This window comes from Trachemys scripta, chromosome 1 (assembly GCF_013100865.1).
Source record: "Trachemys scripta elegans isolate TJP31775 chromosome 1, CAS_Tse_1.0, whole genome shotgun sequence".
NCBI lineage: Eukaryota > Metazoa > Chordata > Testudines > Emydidae > Trachemys > Trachemys scripta.
Window position 1 is genome coordinate 149,096,960 of NC_048298.1, and position 22,509 is coordinate 149,119,468.

Below are 22,509 nucleotides of genomic sequence, written 5' to 3' on the forward strand. Positions count from 1 at the left end.
ATCAGATTCTGCACCCTTCTAAGTAGGAAGTGGCATTTTGATGATGGACAGGCAGTGATGGGAGTGTGAGAGTTAAATACACTTTTTCAAAGAAATTAGCAGAAAAAACAGGTTTATCCAGTGTGACATTTCAGGAGATGCATTGTGACAGGCATATTAGAATGTATCCCAAGGGTAAAGTAGCACGAGTGGGAAACTCCTCTTGGGATCCTATCATGATTTCAGTGGGAGTTCAGGATACTCCGCACCTCTCAGGATCAGGCATTTGGTATGCAGGCGAAGAAGCTCACAAATGTCAGTTTGACAGATTTCCAAACAATTCCCCATTGCATCTGGGGAAAACCTAGGCAAAGCCTGACTCCAGCAGAAAAAGCTCTTCCGGGATATAGGCTCATCTTTCTTTTTCCCCTTCAGGTGAGAAAGTGAAGCAGGGCCCTTCTGCTCTGCTCTGCTGGTTATCCACATTAAAGATCCCCTCGTATGTTTCAAAAAAGAATAAGAGATAATGCTGGTGTCCTGCCCACCATTCTCTTTCTGAGTCAAAGAGGTTTAAAGTACAAGGCTGTCTGTAGAGATACTGCGGAGCAATAATGGCTTCTGTGGTTGCCCAGTCACTGCACCTCTAGCAATGCAATAGTCATTACACTGTAATGAGCTTTGAGATATCATGATGAAGAACACTATAGAAAATCAAATTCTGTGAGTTTTTTCCAGCTGTCAGCATTCAAGAGTCGAGCATTTACTTTGCAGTTGAGGACACCTTGTGGCCACACAGTAGAAACTTACTACAGTAAATAAGCTTTAAAGTACTTAACACTCATGGGTGGCCTTAGCGGTCTTCAGCACCACTTACATCCCCTGCTAACTGAACTGTTACTGAAGGATTCCAGGGATCATTTTCTGCATTTATGTTAAACATACAGGAACTGCCAAATGTTGCGCAGCTCTCTCTGCAATATTTTTGCACATAGAAATCCACATTCAAAACTGCTCCATAATTCAGCTTCTCATCACTACCATCTACATTTTCCATAGCATCTACCAGGAGACTGCTGCCTGCTGTTTCCTTCTGCCATCCCTTTCCCATACAGTACTGTGCATCAATGTCTCTTTCTCATTTTTATTCTAATGTTAAAGCCCTCCTTCTTTTTGGACACCTGCAGCATAAAGGTCAGCGGGAAGTGCTGGATTCAGGAAAGTAGTAAACTAAACATTTAGTCATTTATTACACAACAGACCTCTTTCCCCTTTTCCATCCATGTTGTGCTCCTTCATACCAGTGGAGGATGAATTCCATGCATATTTCTGTGAATAATCTGACAGTTTAATCAATACATTTGCTTATGGGGAAACTGAGCATTTTTCAGACATGCACAGTAGTACATTTCACCGTTCTACAATGGCAGCTTCATATCCCAATCCCAGGAGAGCTGCAAATGTGCATAATCTGTGCAAAAAAAAAATTCTTTCTTTCTTTCTGAATGGACCAAATGCCTATTCATTGCCTATCTAATGGCTTTTGCATTTTCACACTCTTTCTTTCCTAACCAGTTTCTAAATACTCCTCCAATCAGAAGTTGCTTTCACAGAACAGGGACAAAACCCTCCTACAGTAGCTTCTCAGAATGAGTCTGTCAAGATCTATATGTTGCTGTTCACCGGGTGAAAAGAAAGAGAGCACTTAACAAAGGCTGCTTGAAATTTCACAGAAAGGTTTCCCACTGTCTTAACTCTAAAAAGAGCGGAAGGCCTTGGACTAAACCGAGACTGCAGTCTTTTCCCCTTTGCCAGACATTATATGCAGTGACTGTTAGGTAGGGGTGTGTAAGCATATTTTCATTACACTTCATTCTGATATCTTGGGCTTTCAAGAAATTGACACACATTCTTGCTTGCAATATAGTGTTCACCCTTCTCTTTATTCTTTGTAGCGAAGTAATGTCTATTTTAGATTCAAACCCACACTGCAAAGCTCACATTTTGTGGGGGTGTCTGACTTTGGACTTTTGGTTTGGCACATTGTATAGGTAAGGGACAGACACAAAGGTTGGATCTGAATTCAATCTTCCTTAGAGTGTGGGAGGTGCTGTTGCACCTGGACCTTTGATTCAGGCCAATCCCTATAGTTAATGTGCTTGCCTGGGTGGCGTTACTGCATGTTTGTACTACTAGATTTCATGTATTAGCATGTTTGACAATGTGGCAAATGATCTGTTTTCAAGCTTTCTGGGGTTGTCTTTACCTTGGATACCTACAGCTATATCTAGTGACAACTGGCAGGCAGAGACCCAGAAAGAACTTCATCATATTCTTTCCATGCTTTTCTGCCCCCACTCTCTCCCTGTTTTTCCTACACACCCCAAGTCTCTCTTGTTTGTCCTAGTTATTTGTATTCTAGCTGAGGCTCTCATAGGTATGGGCACTTCAGCTGCAGCTCCCCTCACTCTCACACAGTGGGGCAGGGCTCCTTTTGACATTTGTAATAGGTGTGTAGACTTGGAACCTGGGTGTGGTGATTGGAAGGAAGGAGGGAAGGAAGCAGATAAATGAAAGTTTTGTAGTAAGTCACTAAACAATGAATTTTTCAAACAAAAAGTTTTGCCATGATGCTAGTAACCAGAAGCCATTACTGTCTGTCTGCTCATTGGCTTGTATATGAAATGACTCTAGTGGGGGTCAGTCCAGTTCCTAGAGGACAGAGGCTAGATTCACTGAGGGATTTAGGCACTTCACAGCCACTTTAAGTCCTAAATCCAAAATTTAGAGGCTCAAAAGCCCCTGCTCAGCTGCCAGCTAACCCAGTAGGCACTTAAATTCCACAGGCGCCTACATTTCTGCCAATAGGCATTCACCCAGCTGCCTAAATCCTGATGCCTGGAGTCTAGCACATGCCTACGCCTCAATGGGATTCTCAAACTAAGCATTCCCCCACCTATCTCACCTGTGGGGCCTGATCCAATAGGTGTGCTACTGGATTGGGCCCAGTACAAAACAAAGTGGGAGTGTTACCTGTTCACCCCAGGAAGTGGGAAACCCAGGTTCAAATCCCCTCTCTGCCTGTTGTGGAGCAGGCATTTTTAAGTGTTTATACCAAATGAAAAAGCTTCAACAGGAGAGACTGAGAGAGTTCCTTCCCCTTCCCCTCCAAAAAAATCCCCAGAGCCCAGTGATTAGAGCACTCTCCTGGGAGGTGGGAGACCTGGGTTCAGCGCCCTGCTCATCTCAGGCAAAGTGGCAGTTGAACCTGAGTGTCCCATAGCATGGGTGAGTGCTCTAACCACTGGGCTCCAGGGTGAAAGGGAGAGGGCACCAATACCACCTTAGAATCATAGAATATCAGAGTTGGAAGGGACCTCAAGAGGTCATCTAGTCCAACCCCCTGCTCAAAGCAGGACCAATTCCCAGCTAAATCATCCCAGCCAGGGCTTTGTCAAGCCGGGCCTTAAAAACCTCCAAGGAAGGAGACTCCACCACCTCCCTAGGTAACGCATTCCAGTGTTTCACCACCCTCCTAGTGAAATAGTTTTTCCTGATATCCAACCTGGACCTCCCCCACTGCAACTTGAGACCATTGCTCCTTGTTCTGTCATCTGCCACCACTGAGAACAGCCGAGCTCCATCCTCTTTGGAACCCCCCTTCAGGTAGTTGAAGGCTGCTATCAAATCCCCCCTCATTCTTCTCTTCTGGAGACTAAACAATGCCAGTTCTCTCAGCCTCTCCTCATAAGTCATGTGCTCCAGACCCCTAATCATTTTTGTTGCCCTCCGCTGGACTCTTTCCAATTTTTCCACATCTTTCTTGTAGTGTGGGGCCCAAAACTGGACACAGTATTCCAGATGAGGCCTCACCAATGTCGAATAAAGGGGAACGATCACGTTCCTCGATCTGCTGGCAATGCCCCTACTTATACAGCCCAAAATGCCGTTAGCCTTCTTGGCAACAAGAGCACACTGTTGACTCATATCCAGCTTCTCGTCCACTGTGACCCCTAGGTCCTTTTCAGCAGAACTGCTACCTAGCCATTCGGTCCCTAGTCTGTAGCAGTGCATGGGATTCTTCCGTCCTAAGTGCAGGACTCTGCACTTGTCCTTGTTGAACCTCATCAGGTTTTTTTCTGCCCAATCCTCTAATTTGTCTAGGTCCCTCTGTATCCGATCCCTACCCTCTAGTGTATCTACCACGCCTCCTAGTTTAGTGTCATCTGCAAACTTGCTGAGAGTGCAGTCCACACCATCCTCCAGATCATTAATAAAGATATTAAACAAAACCGGCCCCAGGACCGACCCTTGGGGCACTCCACTTGAAACCGGCTGCCAACTAGACATGGAGCCATTGATCACTACCCGTTGAGCCCGACGATCTAGCCAGCTTTCTATCCACCTTACAGTCCATTCATCCAGCCCATACTTCTTTAACTTGGTGGCAAGAATACTGTGGGAGACCGTATCAAAAGCTTTGCTAAAGTCAAGAAATAACACATCCACTGCTTTCCCCTCATCCACAGAGCCAGTTATCTCATCATAGAAGGCAATTAGGTTAGTCAGGCACGACTTCCCCTTCGTGAATCCATGCTGACTGTTCCTGATCACTTTCCTCTCCTCTAAATGTTTCATAATTGATTCCTTGAGGACCTGCTCCATAATTTTTCCAGGGACTGAGGTGAGGCTGACTGGCCTGTAGTTCCCCGGATCCTCCTTCTTCCCTTTTTTAAAGATGGGCACTACATTAGCCTTTTTCCAGTCATCTGGGACCTCCCCCGATCGCCATGAGTTTTCAAAAATAATGGCTAATGGCTCTGCAATCTCACCCGCCAACTCCTTTAGCACCCTCGGATGCAGCGCATCCGGCCCCATGGACTTGTGCACGTCCAGTTTTTCTAAATAGTCCCGAACCACTTCTTTCTCCACAGAGGGCTGGTCACCTTCTCCCCATGCTGTACTGCCCAGTGCAGCAATCTGGGAGCTGACCTTGTGCGTGAAGACAGAGGCAAAAAAATCTCTGCTGTTCGCCGCTTTTTCCACATCGTCGGTCACTAGGTTGCCTCCCTCATTCAGTAAGGGGCCCACACTTTCCTTGATTTTCTTCTTGTTGCTAACATACCTGAAGAAACCTTTCTTGTTACTCTTAACATCTCTTGCTAACTGCAACTCCAAGTGTGATTTGGCCTTCCTGATTTCACTCCTGCACGCCTGAGCAATATTTTTATACTCCTCCCTGGTCATTTGTCCAATCTTCCACTTCTTATAAGCCTCTTTTTTGCATTTAAGATCAGCAAGGATTTCACTGTTTAGCCAAGCTGGTCGCCTGCCATATTTACTATTCTTTCTACACATCGGGATGGTTTGTTCCTGCAACCTCAATAAGGATTCTTTAAAATACAGCCATCTCTCCTGGACCCCTTTGCCCTTCATGTTATTCTCCCAGGGGATCCTGCCCATCTGTTCCCTGAGGGAGTCAAAGTCTGCTTTTCTGAAGTCCAGGGTCCATATTCTGCTGCTCTCCTTTCTTCCTTGTGTCAGGATCCTGAACTCGACCATCTCATGGTCACTGCCTCCCAGGTTCCCATCCACTTTTGCTTCCCCTACTAGTTCTTCCCTGTTTGTGAGCAGCAGGTCAAGAAAAGCTTTGCCCCTAGTTGGTTCCTCCAGCACTTGCACCAGGAAATTGTCCCCTACGCTTTCCAAAAATTTCCTGGATTGCCTGTGCACCGCTGTATTGCTCTCCCAGCAGATATCAGGGTGATTAAAGTCTCCCATGAGAACCAGGGCCTGTGATCTAGCAACTTCTGCTAGTTGCCAGAAGAAAGCCTCGTCCACCTCATCCCCCTGGTCTGGTGGTCTATAGCAGACTCCAACCACGACATCACCCTTGTTGCTCACACTTCTCAACTTTATCCAGAGACTCTCAGGTTTTTCTGCAGTATCATACCGGAGCTCTGAGCAGTCATACTCCTCTCTTACATACAACGCAACTCCCCCACCTTTTCTGCCCTGCCTGTCCTTCCTGAACAGTTTATATCCATCCATGACAGTACTCCAGTCATGTGAGTTATCCCACCAAGTTTCTGTTATTCCAATCACATCATAGTTCCCTGACTGTGCCAGGACTTCCAGTTCTCCCTGCTTGTTTCCCAGGCTTCTTGCATTTGTGTATAGGCACTTAAGATAACTCAATGATCGTCCCTCTTTCTCAGCATGAGACAGGAGTCCTCCCCTGTTGCGTTCTCCTGCTTGTGCTTCCTCCCAGGATCCCATTTCCCCACTTACCTCAGGGCTTTGGTCTCCTTCCCCCGGTGAACCTAGTTTAAAGCCCTCCTCACTAGGTTAGCCAGCCTGCTGGCGAAGATGCTCTTCCCTCTCTTCGTTAGGTGGAGCCCGTCTCTGCCTAGCACTCCTTCTTCTTGGAACACCATCCCATGGTCGAAGAATCCAAAGCCTTCTCTCCGACACCACCTGCGTAGCCATTCGTTGACTTCCACGATTCGACGGTCTCTACCCCGGCCTTTTCCTTGCACAGGGAGGATGGACGAGAACACCACTTGCGCCTCAAACTCCTTTATCCTTCTTCCCAGAGCCACGTAGTCTGCAGTGATCCGCTCAAGGTCATTCTTGGCAGTATCATTGGTGCCCACGTGGAGAAGCAGGAAGGGGTAGCGATCCGAGGGCTTGATGAGTCTCGGCAGTCTCTCCGTCACATCGTGTATCCTAGCTCCTGGCAAGCAGCAGACCTCTCGGTTTTCCCGGTCAGGGCGGCAGATAGATGACTCAGTCCCCCTGAGGAGGGAGTCCCCGACCACCACCACCCTCCTCCTCCTCTTGGGAGTGGTGGTCGTGGAACCCCCATCCCTAGGACAGTGCATCTTTTGCCTTCCAATCGGTGGAGTCTCCTTCTGCTCCCTTCCCTCAGATGGGCCATCTAGTCCACTCTCCGCATTAGCACCTGTAGAGAGAACATGGAAACGATTGCTCACCTGTATCTCCATTGCTGGTGCATGGACGCTCCTCTTTCTCCTTCTGGAGGTCACATGCTGCCAAACCTCCTCACAATCCTTCTGTCCCTGCTGCGCCTGCTCTGAATCTTCAGAACATTGTGGCCGTAGAAGCATCTCCTGACGTCTGTCCAGGAAATCTTCATTTTCCCTTATGCAACGCAGAGTCGATACTTGTTTCTCCAGCCCTCGAACCTTCTCCTCCAGTATGGAGACCAGCTTGCACTTTGTACAGACAAAGTCGCTTCTGTCCTGCGGAAGAAAGACAAACATGGCACAACCTGTGCAGGTTACAACAGCTGATCGCTCACCTTCCATATCACCGTCCTCTTAGGAGCTTCCTCAACTGTTGCAGGAATTACTCGGAGAAACCTGCAGATGAAAGCCTCAGTGCGCTCTCCCTAGGCGAACTCCCAGGCAAACTCCCGCTGTTAGCCTCTGCTGTTCGCCGCTTCCTCAGGATCAGAATTAGGCACCTACATTTCTTTGAGCAGTGGGGCTTAGCCTGCACGCCTCCAGGGCTGACGAGAGCAAGGGGAAGCCGGTACAAATTACCGGGGCCTAGCAGTCCAGAAGGGGCCCCGGGGCCTGGCTTCCCCCCTCCCCCCCTCGTTGGCCCTGTTTAGCCGGTCCGCCCTTGCTGGGGGGCCCAAAAAAAAATTTCACTGGGGCCCGAACCCTGCATGCCTCTCCTCAGTATTTCCTGTTGGCTAGCTGAGGCAGTTCCCCACTCAGTTTGCTGGCTTCAGTGAATCCCAGCCTTAGGAGCCTACTGTTCCCTATGCATTCTATAGGGAGCCTGGGGTCCTAACTCAGGGGTATGGATTCCATTAGGCAACAGGGAACTGCAATGCTAGTCTAAGTTCCCTTTGTGGACCTAGCCCCAGCTGTCCACGTCAGATCAAAAATCCCCTCACAATCAGTACTGACTGGTCCCTGGTTGGCCATTTCAGCAGAGAATCATAGAAATAAAGTCATTAAGTCCCACCCTCTGGGCTGAGGCAGGACCAAGTAAACCTAACTGATATTTGTCCAACCTGTTGTTAAAAACCTCCAGTGATGGGGATGCCACAACCTCCTTTGAAGCCTATTCCACAGTTTAACCACCCTTATAGTCAAAAAGTTTTTCCTAATGTCTAACCTAAATCTCCCTGGCTGCAGGTTAAGCCCATTACTTCTTGTCTTACCTTCTGTGGACATGGCAAACAATTGATCCCTGTCCCCTTTATAGTAGTCCTTAACATCTTTGAAGACTGTTATCAGGTCCCCCCTCAGTCATCTTTTCTCAAGAATAAACATGCCCAGTTTGTTTAACCTTTCCTCAAAGGTCAGGTTTTCTATACCTTTTATCATTTTTGTTGCTCTCTGGACTATCTCCAATTCATTCACATCTTTCCTAAAGTGTGGCTCCCAGAACTGTACACAGTACTCCAGGTGAGGCCTCACCAGTGCCGAGTAGAGCCTGGCAATTACCTCCTGGGTCTCACATTCGACATTCCTGTTAATACACCCCAGAATGATATTACCTTTTTCACAATCATATTCAAGTTGTGATCTACTATAACCCCCTAGATCTGATTCAGCTGTACTACCACCTCGCCAGTTATTTCCCATTTTGTAGTTTTGCATTTGATTTTTTCCTTCCTGAGTAAAATACTTTGTACTTACCTTTATTGAATTTCATCTTTTTGATTCCAGACGAATTCCCCAATTTGTCAAGGAGGTTTTGAATTCTAATCCTGTCCTCCAAAGTGCTTGCAACATCTCCCAGATTGGTGTCATCTGCAAATTTTATAAGCATACTCTTCACTCCATTATCCAAGGTATTGAATAGTACCAGACCCAGGACTGATCCCTGTGGGACCCCACTAGATGCGCCCTTTCGGTTTGACAGTGAACCACTGATAACTACTTTTTGAGTACAGTCTTTCAACCAGTTATGCATCCACTTTACAGTAATTTCATCTATACCCCTTTTCCCTAGTATGCTTATGAGAATGTCATATGGGACTGTGTCAGAATCAAGATATATTGCCTCTACTGCTTCCCCCTAAACACTAGGCCAGTAACTCTGTCAAAAAAGGAAATTAGGTTAGTTTGGCATGATTTGTTCTTGACAAATCCATGCTGGCTCTTTCTTATAACGTTATTATCCTCTTGGTGCTTGCAGATTGATTATTTAATAATTTGTTTGAGTATCTTTCTAGGTATTGAAGTTAGGATGATGGGTCTGTAATTCCCCAGGTCCTCTTTGTTCCCCTTTTTAAAGATGGGTACTATGTTTGCAGTTCTCCAAAATAATTGCTAATGGTTCTGAGATTGCTTCAGCTAGTTCCTTAAAGGATGAATTGCATCAAGCCCTGCTGACTTTAATACATCTAATTTATCTAAATATTCTTTAACATTTTCTTTTCCTGTTTTGGCTTGTGTTCCTTCCCCCTTGTTGTTCATATTAATTGTTTTGAGTATCTGATCACATTAACCTTTTTAGTGAAGAATGAAATAAACTAGGCATTAAACACCTCAGCTTTCTTGATGTCTTCAGTTATTAACCCTCATTCCCCTCTAAGTAGAGGACCTTTTTGTCTTTCTCTTGTTCCTAATGTATTTTTAAAACCACTTCTTATTGCCTTTATGTCCCTGGCTAAGTATAACTCATTTTGTGTCTTTGCCTTTCTGGTTTTGTCCCTACATACTTGTGCTATTCTTCTGTATTCCTCCTTTGCAATTTGCTCAAGTTTCCAGTTTTTGTAGGATTCCTTTTTGATTTTCAGGTCATTAAAGAGCTTGTGATGGAGCCATACTGGCCTCTTATGGTTCTTCCTATCTTTCATTTGCATTGGGATAGTCTGCAGTTGTGCCTTTAGGCCAGATCTCCTGAACTTCTTTTTTCCCTTAGGTTTTCTTCCCATGGGGCCTTACCTGCCAGTTCTCTGAGTTTGTTGAAATCTGCTGTTTTAAAGTCCATTGTCCTTACTCTGCTTTTCTCATGACTTTCTTTCCTTAGAATCATTAAATCCATCATTTCATAATCACATCACCCAAATTGCCTTAGACCTTCAGATTCACTATCAATTCCTCCCTGTTGGCAGAATCAAGTTTAAAACCTTAGAACCCTGTTTACTTCCTCCTCGTCCTGAAACAAAAAGTTGTTCCCAATACATTCCAAGAACTTATGGGAAATGTTGTGTTTTGCCGTATTACATTTCAAACAGATGTCTGGGTCATTAATGTCCCGCATTACAACCAGGTCTTGTGTTTTGTGTATTTATATTGGTTGTTCTAGAAATGCCTCATCCACCTCCTCTTCCTGATTTGGTCGTCTGTAGTAGACCTCTACCATGACATCATCCTTATTTTTTACCCATTTTATCTTGACTCCAAAACTTTCATCTGGTCTGCTTCTGACCTCCTTCTGGATCTCAGAACAAGTGTATATATTTTTGATGTGTAATGCAACACCTTCTGCCTTTTTATCCTGCCTATCCTTCCTGAACAAGCTATACCCTTCTATTCCAAGAACTGAATGGAGCATAGATACAGAATTCCCCTTTCTCTTCAGGTTAGGGTTTGGGAATTCGAGAGGGATGTATGAACAAAGCTTGCCCTGATGCTGCTCAAGTTGTACCTGTCCTGTGAATAAACAGTAGACTTTAGTCTTGTCAGTCCAGCAACTTTCACCAGAGCTAAATTCTTTTGAAATAAATAACGTTGAACTGGAGTATCTTCTCCTATGAATGTGTTATCAAAAGTACAACTTCCAAATTAATGTGGGCTGCACTGGTTCATCGAAAGGAGAAGGGACTCACAGCACCTCTGAAATCAAACCATACGTTTATAGAATCAGCCTGGTGCTTCTGGGGTGTTCCCTCGGGTGTTCTTTGGATGTGAGCGGTAACCATTTTGATTTGCTAAGCTAGGCTGTTGCACATCTTGCTATTATTAATAAATCTTTTTTTATAAAATGGATTAAAATTACAGGGAGAACTGGTTTTAAAGATCAGTTTGAATTAAAAGAATACCTCATGATCAAAATAGATTGTGATAGGTATGTTTTGACCTGGCAGAACTTGGGAAAAAGAAAATGTCTTGTGTATCCGCTCAATTAGACGTCGTCATGCCCTTATCCGGGGATGGCCTTGAAGAAAGGAGGTGCCATCCCTTCAACAATCAGCCACAGCACACTCCCACTTCTGCAGGGGCCCCACCCCTGTAGTGCTCCAAGTTCTCTGTCTTTCGGAGGGAGATTCTTTGTGTTTTATCTTGAGTTCATCTTGAATTCTCCTGTGATCTGACACATAAGGAAGTGTCCATGGCTGGCCAGGAGGACTCTGGGAGGTGGTTGTCTTGGTATAGGAGGAGGAAAAGGCCCACTCACTTTACTTGGTGTGATACCTGCAATATCTATGAGTGAATACCTATGAGGTACCTGCAGTATCTAGGAGTGGCCTTTCCAGTGTCCTCGTCAGTCAGGGATAAAGCTCATGTGTCCTGGCAAAGCTTGTGAACAGAACAGATATAATTCACAGTCTCCGTGATTTCACTAGTGATTTCCCAAGCATTGCTGCCATATGAGCATCACCCAGAAGACCAGTTTCATACAGAAATTAGTGCAATCCCTAATACTGGCCTGTTTCCTTCTGCAGGCATCAGGCTCCTTTAGGCAGCTTGTCCCTGTCAGAATTTCCAGTTCCTGACCTTTTTGGTTCCCCTTTTATCATCAGAGAATTTAAATAACCACTTGTGTCCAATATGGTTTCTCTTTGAAGCACCAGAAGAGAGGGTGCTTAAGATAGCAAGAATGGGTAAATGAAGAGGAAAGGGCGTGAATGAGAGGGGGCTGCATTGTTCAGCAAATTGCAGTTGGTAGCATTTTGCTGCCTGTCTCTAAGATGAGAATAATAACAATGACCAAATGTTCTTTATGTTGGACTTAGAAGAACACTGGCAGGCTAAAAATCATATATTCAAAAATGTAAACATTCTTACATTTGTTATTAATATCACCTTAGATGCTGTTTATTTGCTTTACATTTTTTTCTTAAACCATAAAAATAAGCTAGTCTGATTTACTGATTTTATAGAGTCAGTTTCACTTTCAGTTTCTCATGCATGCGTACCCACAAGTGTACACATACCCCTGATTGAGAACCACTGATCTAAACGGACAAGAGAGAGGGAAGAGACGCAATGTTAAATCAAAAATAATTCTTGGGAGAGAGAGAGAAGTAGACTGAGAGATTAAAAAAATAGTTATTTTTTAGCCAGCTGTAAAAGCAGTGAGAGGTAAATAAGAGGACCAGTTAGATCTGTACCTGAACATTCGGGTCTTGTCCAAACTATCCAGACTTCTTGGTTAAGCCAAGTTGATGAAGTTCTCCTGAGAACAGGCATTTTGGCCAGGTTTCTTTTACTTCCCACTTCTGGTCAGGCAATAAATACCCTCAGACAGCTTTTGTCTTAGTATTGCAGGAGTTCTAGTCCCAGCCGGTGTAGTGTCAAAAACCCCAAGGTGCAGTGAAAATAGGGGAGAAAGTTAATGGATCTCCTTTGATTCTTGACCGAGGGTTAGTTCACTTTTGAGTAATGAATGACCTAAACCAAAACCCTGGACACACATACAGTTGGAATTTTGGAAAGGTTTCAAATCCAAACCACGATCCAGATTTGGATTTTGCAAATGGCTGCCACCTTTATTAAGGGCTGAACTACAATACACAGGATCTAACTATGCCCTAACTTTGGGGGTTTCAAAATCCAAATCTAGATAGAGGGCCAGAAATTTTTAAATGACCGCCTCATCATATTACCAGTGTGGTGTAAAGATCATTACTGTAAGTGAGAATCTGACCATTAGAGTCTTGTCTAGTTTTGCTTGAAGATTCAAGGAGTGGGTCTCTGCTCATCCATCCCATAGAAATCCTGCTAAATCTTTTCCCTGGGGAGTTGATCGTCTCCATGCATAGAAGTGATGCTTTGTGCTCAGTGCCCCTTTATGGTACCTCTAAGATAGTCCCTGCAGCATATATCCAGTGGGCAGGTGTTTTAGCCAGCATCTCAGCTGTGGACATGCAGAGGACAAGCCCTGATCTGTCTCTCTGTTTTGTCTCACCCTTTGCTACAGGTAACATCAGTTGCAAGGGGATGACAGAGCGCATTCACAGCATCAACCTTCACAACTTCAGCAATTCTGTGCTCGAGACCCTCAACGAGCAGCGCAACCGTGGCCACTTCTGTGACGTGACGGTCCGCATCCACGGGAGCATGCTACGCGCCCACCGCTGCGTGCTGGCGGCTGGCAGCCCCTTCTTCCAGGACAAGCTGCTGCTGGGGTACAGCGACATCGAGATCCCCTCAGTGGTGTCAGTCCAGTCCGTGCAAAAGCTCATTGACTTCATGTACAGTGGGGTGCTGCGGGTCTCACAGTCAGAGGCCCTGCAGATCCTCACAGCTGCCAGCATCCTGCAGATCAAGACTGTGATTGACGAATGCACAAGGATCGTCTCGCAGAATGTGGGGGAGGTCTACCCAGTGATTCAGGACTCTGGGCAGGAGACGCCCAGGGGGACCCCCGAATCGGGCACCTCAGGGCAGAGCAGCGACACAGAGTCTGGCTACTTGCAGAGCCACTCGCAGCACAGTGTGGACAGGATCTACTCGGCTCTCTATGCCTGTTCCATGCAGAATGGCAGTGGGGAGCGCTCCTTCTACAGCGGAGCAGTGGTCAGCCACCATGAAACAGCCCTGGGGCTTCCCAGAGACCATCACATGGAAGACCCCAGCTGGATTACACGGATCCACGAGCGCTCACAGCAGATGGAGCGGTACCTCTCCACCACTCCAGAGACCACACACTGCCGCAAGCAACCACGCCCGGTCCGGATCCAGACCCTGGTGGGCAACATCCACATCAAACAGGAGATGGAGGATGACTATGACTACTATGGCCAGCAGAGGGTGCAGATCCTGGAGCGTAATGAGTCTGAGGAATGCACTGAGGACACTGACCAAGCAGAAGGCACTGAGAGTGAGCCCAAGGGGGAGAGTTTTGACTCTGGAGTCAGTTCCTCCATTGGGACTGAGCCTGATTCCATGGAGCAGCAGTTCATGGCTAACCTGGGCCGAGAGGGTCAGCAGGAACCTTCCCAAGCAGAGCAAAATGAAGTCCCTGCTGAAGGCACACAGACCCAGCCGCAACACCTAGATGCCAACACTTCCTCGCCAGACAGAAGCAATGACATTGAAATGGACAGCAAAGTGCTCACTGTCAGTAACAACAGCGAAAAGGGGGCCTTGCAGCCTTCTGTCAACACAACAGTTGCCCAACCATTGCCAAGCACCCAGCTCTACTTACGCCAGACAGAAACCCTCACCAGCAATCTGAGGATGCCGCTGACCCTGACCAGCAACACACAGGTCATTGGCACAGCTGGCAACACCTACCTGCCCGCCCTCTTTACCACACAGTCTGCTGGCAGTGGACCTAAACCTTTCCTTTTCAGCCTGCCCCAGCCCTTAGCTGGCCAACAGACACAGTTTGTGACAGTGACCCAACCTGGCCTGTCAACCTTTACTGCCCAGCTGCCAGCCCCACAGCCCTTGGCCCCATCTGCGGGCCACAGCACAGCAGGTGGACAGGGTGAAAAAAAGCCTTACGAGTGCACTCTCTGCAACAAGACTTTCACCGCCAAACAGAACTATGTCAAGCACATGTTTGTACACACAGGTGAGTGCATGGCCACTTGGCTTATATGTGAGCCCAGGGATAGGCCTTTACAAATATGCAGTTGATTTTGACAGGTATTCCATTTCCCAGCGTGCCAGTCCCTAACGCAGCCGTGAGACAGCCTTCAGATCCTTAGAGGATTCCAGTTATCTCTGGGCACTGTTACTGATTTTAGTAACTGATGAGAATATAACTAGTGTTCACCACAACATGGGAAGGGAAAACACTGGGTGCCTGATCCATCAGCCTTTACTCACATGAGGAGTCCTATCGAAGTCAGTGAATGAGTAAGGGCCTCAGGACAGGCTCCTGGTTAATAGGGATCTAAGGGTGTCAAGGATACAAGGAAACTCTTCCTATATACAATGAAATGTGTCTTAGGTGACTATCCAAGGAAATAATTAACACATGTTGCCTAGCACAAGTTGATCTTTGATTAAAGGTCAAACAAAATGTTATTGGAAACAACATGAGGAATCTTTAACTGAGAGCCATTAAAGATAGAATTTGTCTGTTGGAGGAGGGGTCACTAGTATTGTTCACTGCTATGTGCGTCTGTGTGCATGGAATACTTGGTGGTGGTGTGAGGTTCAGTTGGTTGCATTACTTATGAGCGATGAAGCCAAGTCTGAGTTATGCAGGTCAGCCTAAACAAGTGCCAAGACAACCTGGTAAAAATGACCTACAACAGCTTTCCTATACATTCAAAATGTATCTACATTAAAGGCTGGTGTCTTGGGACCTTTTAGGGTTAGAAGTAAAAGATTTGTGTCCCACTGGGAAACTGGGAATCTATACTTCCCATTGGGATAAAGCTCCCTTTTCTAGCCTTGTAGAGTCTTGAGACTTTGAAACAATGACATTTATTGTATGGAAAAGCTGTCCTTGGTTCAGGACTGAATCCCGGCTGTCAGGCAGTTGTAATTCTGGGAGGAACTCCACATTTGGAAGGAGAAGGAAGAAATATTTACCTAGCTGTGTGAACACTGAAATATTAGAATAATATGGATGGGGTGGGAAATGGGGAGAGTGCAGGAGAGGCAGTCACAAGAGAGAGAGAAATGTCTCTCGTGCCTCTCCAATTTCTCACATAGATATCACTTCCACACACCTGGCATATATGTATATATAAAATAGCATGTACATATTTTTATTTATATTTATATATAAATAGCACTTAGTTGCTATTGTGAAGCATGCTCTAAAACATCTAAGATATACATTATTGGTTATATATTATATATTATATTGCTTTATAAATCATATATAAAAGTCCTGTGGCATTGATATATACTCTTGCTATATAAACAGTAATTGTTACAGAAGCAATAAGGACTTCTGCCTTGTAAAACCTTATAGGAGATGGTTATGCAGGCTGCTTTAGGTAAATCACACGATCAGCATTGAGGAAATCTTTCATGCAAATGCATAGAAAGCAGTTTTAAAAATCATCAGGCTGAATTAAAGCCCTTTCCCTGATCCACTCACATACACTATAGAATCACTTAAGGGTCACCCAGGGATGGACTGGGCTGCAGGGAGCTGTTACGTATATAAGTATTGTGGCATTCAGGGTTGACACAGCAAAACTGGCATAGCATCCCCTTGCCAGCCTTCTCTACATGCAGCACTTGTGTCTCAGGATATCTTGCCATCACCAGCTGATACCTACAGTAGTTAATTGGCAAAACATTAGACTAGTGGTTGAGAAATAGCCAGGATCAACCATAGAAATGCACCCAGGCGAACCAATTCAACATGAGATTCACCTTGCTTGTCCCAAATGGAGCATTTCCATATACATCTCACTTCCTCTCATTTCTAGGCCAAATATAAAGCAAATCAATGGTGAAGCAGTCCTGAATCCAAAGGGTACCAAGTGTGGCCGTGTCTCAGCTCCCTCTTTCCAGTCATGGATATATAGCTAAAGCCTCTGCATTGGTGGCATTGCCTAACGCAAAAAAATTAGAAAATCAAGTCACAGAGTTTCATCCCAATTCCCAGAGCTAGAATCGCTCTTTTATGAAAGATCCATTTGGGTTAGCTGTTCCAGTAGCTAAGAATATGTCCTGCAGGTTGTAATAGGAGCTTCAAGCCAGCAGAAGGATAGCACACGTGGAGTAGTTAAGGAAACATACAGGGCCCTGCCTAAATTTTTGACCTAGAGCTGCCACTGACTTTCTAAATGTTCTCAATCCTGAGTCAGCAAAGATTCTCTTTGTGTGGATTGGAGAATTCAAAATTCATATACTTTCAGTGACAAGTGTTTCAGTGGGCAAAGAGGCAAAGGGGAACTCTTAACATATTTCCCAAGTGATTTGCATTTCCATTTGGGAGCTAACTGACTTCTGGGATACTCCTGAAAACCAGTACATGGGTGAGTAGATTCCAGGCACACCTGAAAGGAATCTTTAAGAGTACTGTGCAAATTTGACTAGGTCCTGGGCCAAACAGCAGAAGCCAGGGGAGTAGAAGACCAATTGTGTCCACTGCTTAAGTGGCTGGAAGAGTGGCTTCATTGTCAGAATGCTCAGACCTGTGAAAAGAATCTCAGAGAAGAAGCTCTAGAAAGGCATCAAAGCAGCAGGGTACAAGTGGGGAACCATAAAATGCACAAGCTGTGGATTGGACTTGCTGTATGAAATGCAGTCCCAAGACTCTTAGGGGACTTTGAGCCCAAATGAGAATTCAAAGACCTGGAGTCTATAATTATCTGCCCAGCTTCCATGCTTCCAAAAACTAAATGTTGGTGGGGTTTGCATACAACAAAGGTGCTGTAGTACACACATACATGTATGCATGCCTCATTCCCACACATATAGGATCAATACTCTGTCTCATGTAGACTGGCATTAACCTATCCAACAGTGCAATTATTTAACTAAGATGTGCAGTATTATGAAATTAAAGCTCTAGAAAACCTTCTTTACACATTTTAAAGCCTCACTGCCTTTTCCTTCATGTCATGGTTTGATAATTTTTGGTCAGTATTTCCCAAAATGAGGAACACATGCATTTTAGAAGTGCACATGGGATTCATGTCCTGAAAAGTAATGTTTCCTGTAACCTTAGTTTCTTCTTCGAGTGCTTGTACATCTCCATTCCAATGTAAGTATTTGCCCGCCCCAAACACAGTTACTGGAATTTTTCCCCCTAGTGTGATATCCATTAGGTCAGCTCTGGTGCCTCCTGGTGCTGCGCACTCCTAGAGCCAGAATAAAGAGCCCTGCTGACCTCGCACCCCCTCAGTTCCTTCTTACCGCCCATGACGGTTGCTGGGACTCCTCTGGTTGCTTCAGCAAACTTCCCAGTGGTTTTTCACTATCTTTCTAGTGTAAATAGTTAATCAGTTGTTTGTAGTTAGTCAGTTTTTAGTTATATAAGGGTACGCCTTCACTACCCGCTGGATCAGCGGGTAGTAATCGATCTATTGGGGATCGATTTATCGCGTCTCGTCTAGACGCGATAAATCGATCCCCGAACGCGCTCCCCGTAGACTCCGGAACTCCACCAGAGCAAGAGGCGGAAGCGGAGTCGACGGGGGAGCCACAGCCGTCAATCCCACGCCGTGAGGATGGGAGGTAAGTCGATCTAAGATACGTCGACTTCAGCTAAGCTATTCTCGTAGCTGAAGTTGCATATCTTAGATCGATTCCCCCCCCCCCTCCAGTGTAGACCAGCCCAGTCCACACTGCCCTGGTCACATCACTGAGACTCCTCATCATCGTAGTTGGGAACGGGGTCGTTCTCCTCTTGCCCTCACAGCCGCCCACGCTATTCCCTGGGGCACTCGTACTCCTCTATGGCCCCAAACGCAGGGGTGCATGGCCCTTCTGAAATCTGTGGGGGCCGGTGCCCATGCAGTGGCCCTTCTGGAATCGGTGGGGGTTCCCCCCAGCCCAGGGCTCTCTCTCAGGATGCTCCGACTTGGTGACCTCTGAGAGCAGAGCACCGCCAGTGCCTTTCCAGGAGACTCCTGATCTGAACTCCGGTACTGAGCCCAATACCGAACTTCAAGAGGAGGCCCCATGGGTCCGCAGCAAAATGGAAGGAGGGGTGGAGGCTCCCTAGCCAGTGCTGGCTTCCTCGTTCTCCTCCCCGGATGAGGCTGTGGTGACAGCTGGTGTGTCTCCTCCCCAGGATAACCACAAAGCTTCCCAAGTGGCCTCAAAGCAAGTGGCCTCAAATCTGGGCATCCAGGCAGATGGCAGTGGGCCACTCAATGAAGCTATCATGGACCCAGTTAAGGAGTTCTGGTAGACCCCCACATCCCTTCCTCCCGTGGCAAAGTGTACAAAGTGGCGTTATTTCATGCCAGAGGAGGGTTACGAGTTCTTACACTCACACCCCCCTCCAGGATCCCTGGTAATGTCAACTGCTAATGAAAGAGATTGCCATGGGCAGTCAGGAGCAATGCCTAAAGCGAAGGACCCCAAAAAACTAGACTTGTTTGGCAGAAAGGTGTATACTACGGGAGGGCTGCAACTTCGCATAGCAAACCAGCAGACGCTACTGGGCTGCTATGACTTTAATATGTATGATGCCATGCAAAAGTTTAAAGACTGGCTGCCTCAAGAAGCCAGACAGGAGTTCTCTTCGGTGGTCAATGAAGGAAAAACAGTAGCGAGGGCCTCCTGACAGGCAGCCGTGGACGCGTTTGACTCTGCGGCCAGATCCATGGCCTTAGCTGTAACCATGTATAGGAGCTCATGGTTGCAGTCATCTGGGTTTCCTCAGAAGGTTCAGCAAACCCTCAGAATCCCCATGAAGAATCTTGCTCTTCTCGGAGCAAACTTGATGCTAAACTCCTAAGGATTCCAGGGCAACCTTGACGTCCCTGGGGTTGTCCCAGCAGCTTCTAGGAAACATTACAGGCCCCAGCAGGCTGGCCAGTACTTTGCCCCATCAGCCCAGGAGGACCCACAGAGAAGAAAGAACCGGGGGGTTAGGCATAGGCCTCCTCCGCCAGCTTTCACCTCGGGTCCAATGCAAACTGTCCCCAGGCACTCAGGGAGCTCAAAGCGCTCCTTTTGTCAGGATGCTTGAGGTCAACATCCCAGTCCCTGTGATACTGGATCCAGTTACCCCTCTGTTTTTGGACTGCTTCTCCCATTTCTTCAGTGCCTGGGCCTGCATCACTTTGGACTGCTGGGTGTTGAGCTCAGAAGTGGGATACACCCTCCAGTTTGTGTATACCTCACCTTCCCACCCTCCCTCCCTATCTCTCTTCAGGAACCCTTCTCACAAGCAACTATTAATACAAGAAGTCCAGTCTCTCCTTTGGGTGGGAGCCATTTCCACAAAACTTGAGAAGAAAGGGATTCTACTCACATTATTTCCTGATTCTGAAAGCCAAGGGTGGTCTCAGACCTAGTCTAGACCTGTGCCGCCTCTACCACTACCTCAAGAACTTAAAGTTCTGCCTGGTCTCCCTGGCTTCCATCATTCCCTCTCTGAATCCAGGGGATTGGTATGCCACCCTCGATTTAAAAGATGAATGTGTTCACATATCAATTTTCCAAAGCCATAGAAGATTCCTCAGATTCATCATAAACCAGGTATGTTACAGTTTGCTTTGCTTCCGTTCGGCCTGTCAGCTGCCCCGTGAGTCTTCACCAAATGCAAAGTACACGTCTTCCTGTATCTCAATGACTGGCTTGTCAAAGGCCAGCCCAGGACTCAGATGGAATCCAATATCCGCTTCATCCAATCGTCCTTCCAGGCCCTAGGCCTGCTAATAAGCACACAAAAGTCCACTCTCATCCTGGTTTAGAGGCTAGAGTTCATCGGGGCAGTTCTCGATTCCATTCAGGCCAGAGCCTTGCTTCCAGGAGACCAGTTTTGGGAGATCATGACCCTGAGAAGGTCCCTCAAGGCCCATCCGGTTATGACAACGCAGAGCTGTCTGAGTCTCCTGGGCCACATGGCATCACATATCATGCAACACACAAGGCTGCGTCTCAGATCTCTTTAAGTGTGTCTGGCCATGGTTTATTCATCTGCCCATCACCATGTGGACTCAATTCTCATCATACCTTCTTAAGTCCTCATCTCCCTGGAGCGGAGGCTGGACCACTGCATGGTCTGTATGGGTGTACCCTTTTTGCGGCCCAACCTTCGATGTCTTTGCTCTCAGATGCATCATCGTTGGGCTGGGGAGCCCACTTGGGGTCCCTCAGGACTCAGGGTCTCTGGTCCTCAGAAAAGATCTCTCTCCATATCAACATCAGAGACCTCAGGTGGTCCACCTACCCTGCCAGGCATTCCTACCTCACATTGTAAACACGGTCATTTTGGTTCTCACGGACAACATGATAGCTATGTTCTACCTCAACAGGCAAGGTGGAGCATGCTCTTCCCCTCTGTGTTGGGAAGCAATTCATCTGTGGGAGTTCTGCGTAGCACGTTCAATCCATCTCAAGGCTTCTCACCTCCTGGGAGCACAGAACCAGCTGGTGAATCGCCTCAGCAGGTCCTTCTCTGCTCACCATGAACGGTCCCTTTGGCCGGACATTGCAAGGATCATTTTCCAACAATGGGGAATTCCCCCATTAGACCTACCCGGATCAACAAGAAATGCCACCAGTTCAGCTCACTGCAAGGCCACAGCCTGGGGTCTCTCATGGACACTTTCCTGCTACCGTGGACAGATCACCTGTATTACACCTTTCATCTTATCCCACTAGTGCATGAGGTTCTGATGAAGGTCATTCTCATAGCCCCAGCATGGCCAAGGAAACATTGGTTTGCCACCTTGTTAGGCCTCTCGGCAGAGGCCCCACTCCTGCTTCCTTTGTATCTGGATCTGATCTCCCGAGACCACAGTTGGCTACGCCATTCAAACCTCAGCTCCCTCCATCTGATGGCCTGGAAGTTCTATGGCTGAATCCAGAGGAGCAGGCATGCTTGGAGCAGGTCTGTAAGGTCCTGCTAGGCAGTAGGAAGCCCTCCACCAGGACCACTTACTTTGCAGTTCTCCATCTGGTCTTCCCAACACGGAGTTCTGCCCTTGTGCTCCTCTTTGCAGCTTATTTTGGAGTACCTATTACATCTGAAACAACAAAATTTGGCTATTTCTTCAGTCAAGGTCCACCTCACTGTGATTTCGGCCTTCCATCCCCCAGGCAACAAGAAGTCTGTCTTCTCGCATGAGATGGTTATCCTTTTCCTTGAAGGCCTAGAGAGGTTGTACCCCCGGTTAGGGATCCCATTTCTTCCTGGGACCTAAACCTCGTCTCATCAAGGCTTACGGGTCCCCCATTTGAGCCCCTGGCAACGTGCTCATTAGTTCACCTCTCCTGGAAAGTAGCCTTTTTAGTGGCCATCACCTCAGCCAGATGGATTTCGGAGATTCGTACCCTCATGTCAGAGCCCTGGTATATGATTTTCTTTAAGAATAAGGTGCAGCTGCATCCGCACCTGGCTTTCCTCCTGAAAGTGGTTTTGCAATTTCACTGCAGTCAAGCAATCTTCCTACTGTGTCCTTCACAAAACTGCATTCAAACAGGGAGGAGCAACCTCTACACTCTTTAGATGTTAGACTGGCCCTGGTGTTCTATCTACAAAGGACCAAGCCGTTCCGTAGATCTGCTCAGCTATTCATAGTGGTAGAGGATTCTCAACTCACTGTGCCATCACCCAGCAGGCCAAAGACAATGCCAGCTTTGACCAAGCAGTATTGCAGTCAGCATATTAATGAACTCCGAATCCACCTCTTATGCAACTGCTTGGGAGTCACCTACATTGGAATGGACATGTGAAAGCACTTGAAGGAGAAAAAATGGTTGCTAACCT

General features: G+C 46.7%; 1 protein-coding gene across 1 annotated transcript in view; it reads left to right on the forward strand.

The window, feature by feature from the left end:
• The window catches only part of ZBTB20 (zinc finger and BTB domain containing 20), a 48,299-nt gene that overhangs the window by 21,929 nt on the left and 3,861 nt on the right, over nt 1-22,509 (forward strand). Inside the window, exon 3 of the mRNA XM_034789074.1 lies at nt 13,114-14,715. Coding sequence (XP_034644965.1) covers nt 13,114-14,715 — 1,602 coding nt within the window. The remainder of the gene's footprint in view (nt 1-13,113; nt 14,716-22,509) is intronic.